The sequence below is a fragment of the Galeopterus variegatus genome, unplaced genomic scaffold (genome assembly GCF_000696425.1).
Source record: "Galeopterus variegatus unplaced genomic scaffold, G_variegatus-3.0.2 Scaffold186, whole genome shotgun sequence".
NCBI lineage: Eukaryota > Metazoa > Chordata > Mammalia > Dermoptera > Cynocephalidae > Galeopterus > Galeopterus variegatus.
The window spans coordinates 195,239-199,173 of NW_007726297.1; the positions used below are offsets into that span (position 1 = coordinate 195,239).

A 3,935-nucleotide genomic window follows, 5' to 3' on the forward strand; every position below is an offset into this window, starting at 1 on the left:
TTTCACCACTCTGAGCCTCTGTTTATTCAACACTAACATAAGGATAACATGAGTGTAGCTCAAAAAGTGTGTGGAAACACAGAATTAAAAGGTACTATGAATCTTTCCATGAACTTTTTGAAAACCCCTCATAGTAATATTTTAAAAGAAGATAAATAATAAAAGTTCTCAGAATAGTGCCTGGTACATAGAAAGGGCTCTATAATGGAAGTTACAAAGAAATACATCTCAATAGCATAGAATATAAGAAACCTGGAGAAAGGGAGAAATAAATCCTAAGATTTCTGCTCTTAAAATTGGTGAGTTTTCCAGAATATCGGCATGTCCATTACTTGAAATTAATTTGTGCTGCTCAAAAACTTCTGGGCTTCCTAGATTTTTCAGATCTCTAATCATTATCAGACACTACAAACTTATCTGCTTCTATTTCAGCATTTTTTGTCTTTATACGTCCAGCTTAAATTACTTCACATGGCTCAGTTTATTGATGTCAGCTAGCAATTTGCTAACAGTGCTTAAATATGACTTTTTTTCCTTTTCTTTTTAACCATAATTGTTAGAAAAACTTTTCCTAAAACATTTTCCTAAATGAGTGTGTACATACGTGTACACACAGATATATATGTATATCTGTGTGTACACATTATTTCAGCTTTTTCTTAGACAATTTTCTCTTCCAAAAGTATTGGGAAAACTGCTCATAATGATTAGTACTTGATTTTGGTTTAAGTACTAAGTTCAAACCTACATGTTAGTTAAGAATTACGTAATGGAATACTCTACAGAGCTTTCTCTTGTATTTTTCAGTCTTGTTCTTCATGATGTTTTGGTCTGAGCTAGGGAACTCAGGCCTATATGAACACAACTCTATTTTTTCCTTCTTTATTACACAGCATTTCAGAAGCCAAAGGGAAAATTAAAAAACTGATTCAGAAATCATCTAGAAAGGAGTTAAAGTATCACTAAAAATTGCACAAGGGAGCTACTCACAAAATTATAAACACTTACATACATATCCCTTCACCAGTGTGTATGCTCTGGAAAACAAAGGTTTGAAAAATAAGGACCTGTACTGACAGGGGCCAAGTTTCATGTCAAAATTAAAAAAAAAAACAAAAAAAACAGAACACAATGCCTTCAATTCCTAAAATGAATATACTCATAAGACTGATAAAAATCTGCAAGCAGCAATTAGCCAATTTTCAGTTTCTAAAAATATTTTGTTTTATTAAATAACTGTTAAATAGGATTTTTACATAACAAATTGCATAGAAAATGGTAGCAAATGTTTGTTTCTGGAACCTTCCATGTCTTTTTCCATCCTCTCTTTGTCAGCTGCTATTACTTCTAGAGAGCTGTTACAAATGGAGTGAAGGCATCACCAGGTCTACTTCTTTCAATGCCTCTAGTTCTGTTTCTCATAGGAAGGAAGGACATCAGTACCTTGCAGAGAGTTATCAAGTCTTCAGGTAACAGTTGCTACACAAAGCTGGCTCAAGTTTAGCACCCCTGTTGGGGGGCTGTCAGATTTAGGGCAGCACATTTCATGGCACTCAGGAAGAGTTAAGGAGCTGCATGAGGTTTTCAAGACATTTCAAATAATAGGCATTTAGAGGGTTTTCTTCTGAGTTTGGGAGAGCTGAAATAGAAAAATAAGAGTATTGAAATACCAGTTTCTTAAACTGAGTACTATACTTAAGAGTAGATACACATACACAAATATATATGAGTAGGATTTATATATAAAGTTCTATTTAAGTTCTTAATATACTAGTTTTCTAAGAATATTTTACATTTTTAAAAAATTAAGAAGTTATAGAATTCATTTTATTTAAATAAATAAATTCATTTTATTAAATAAATAAATTCAATTTATTTTTTATTAATGATTTACCCAAAAAGTATTTAAAAAATACAACTCCATAATGGATACCATTAACTGTAATTCCAAATAAATGTCATTACTCTTTCTTATGTATCATCCCCCCTAAAGCATAAACTTTAATGTAACTCAATTATTCACTAGCTCCAGAAATTCACAGTCACAGCTAGAAATAAACCAACCCCCCTTAAAGTCAGACTCTAAAAACACAAATTAATAACCAACAGATTACAGTACAGGAAAGAAACAGTTCATTTTTTATGTCTTGGCATAAAAAATGTTCAGAGAATAATGCTCACTAAAAACTGGTGTCACTTTAAATGAGTAACACTCTTTGAAAAGAAAGCCCTCTCTTGTATCATGACCAGATCACAACGGAACATGAATACAGGGCAATGGGATCTATTCTTGGAAGTCTATAATTCAACTCCCTGATGTTAGATCAAAGTTTTCTGTTCAAGGTTAATTCTAATTGGGTCCAGTTCTTATCACCTAAGAACATACTTCAGCACAGCAGTAGCCATTAGCAAAGGAAATTTAGTCCAAGAAAAAATGACTTGGAGGAGGATCACAGACACATTTTAAGAAACTATTATATCTCAGACCTTCATTTTATTATTTAAAAAATGTTATGATGAAAAGCACGGACCAACTATTAGCATATTTTACAATGCTTTAAAATAAAAAGCTCCTCAAATCCTAGTAAAATCATGCAGAAGACTGTCATTTTACTGTGGCCTGTCCAAATATTTCATTGATCAGAGAATTCACTTAATAGCTTCCAAGTTTAACTGTAGTCTCTTTAATATTGAAACTTACTTTTCTTTGCTAAGGAATACGCTTCATCCACTCTTCTTTTTATTGATGGATTTTTCAAAATTGTTTTTGCCTGGAGATAATATAGAATAATTCATTAATTAGATTTATTCTCATGTGTTAAGGATCAGGATACCACAATACTAATTCTATCCACTACTAACCACAGCACTGAACAGGATACTATAAAGAGAAATCAGATATTAGTACACCCTGTTGTGCCAATCCCCCTGCACATTCTCAAGTCTCACCCATCTCCTTCTCCCTTCTACTGTGATTCTCTGTCTACTGTCCCATGTTCTTTCTTCTGTTCCCTTTTACTCCTTCTCCTCTAATCTTATTTTGATATTTTAAACTAGTCATCTTAGTTTCAGTATTTCATATTCCCTCAAATCTCAGATTTCAAATCAAGTATGAGGGTACTTCAAAAGTTCATGAAAAGATATTATCTTTTAATTCTACTTTCCAAGAACTTTTTGAAGTACCCTCATGTATCAAACATTAGCAGTTGGTCAACAATTACTCGTATTTATTCAGTGACTACAAAATGCCAAATCTTGTGATAAGCCCTGGAGATACCGAGGTGCTGTCCTTGCATGTGTGACTGGCCAGTGGGGAGAACAGCTGGCACAGACAGAGAGGGCCGGCTGAGAGAGCACCATTCCAGCATGGGTGTCTATCCTAAGACTGTCATTTGGCTACTATTTAATCACTAGATACTTATAGGTGTTTCTCTCAGGAGTGAGATGTCTGTAATAAAAGAGAAGGCCAAAGAAAGAGTGGACAGAAGTATCCACTCTGCCTGGCATTCTCTCTGTGCAGGTCCTGTGCTGCAGTCTTGCAAGAATGGAGCTGCTTTCAAAACTCAGTGATGTTATGTACCAGAGAAAGGGGAATCATATAATTAGATAAAACTCTGTTATTCAATTTTACTTCAAAATGCATTTTTCCTTAACACATCTTTTAGAAGAAACAATCTGTACGAAAATTGCAATAATATGGTATATCAATTTAAATTAACAGGAAAAACTCACTTAAAACAGATATACTCTTCTGAACTGAGATGTCCATTGAAATGATCAAATAAGAACGATTTCAACTGATGGTTTGCTAATTGTATAAATGAACAAGGGAACACAAGTCTTTGACTTCATTTTCTATTTTTCTTTTGCTGATAGTCCTATGACATCTGTGGATGCATCTTAAGAGGCCTGGTTGTCTACCCACCCCCGGTGCA

The 3,935-nt window shown here is 33.7% G+C and overlaps 1 protein-coding gene across 1 annotated transcript in view; it reads right to left on the reverse strand.

Annotated features, from left to right (window-relative positions):
- Positions 1–1,199: 1,199 nt before the first annotated feature.
- RTTN (rotatin) overlaps positions 1,200–3,935 on the reverse strand; it is a 179,730-nt gene continuing 176,994 nt past the window's right edge. The window contains exons 50-51 of the mRNA XM_008564425.1: positions 2,702–2,771; positions 1,200–1,639 (exon numbers count right to left, since the gene is read on the reverse strand). Coding sequence (XP_008562647.1) covers positions 1,554–1,639; positions 2,702–2,771 — 156 coding nt within the window. The 3' untranslated portion in view covers positions 1,200–1,553. The remainder of the gene's footprint in view (positions 1,640–2,701; positions 2,772–3,935) is intronic.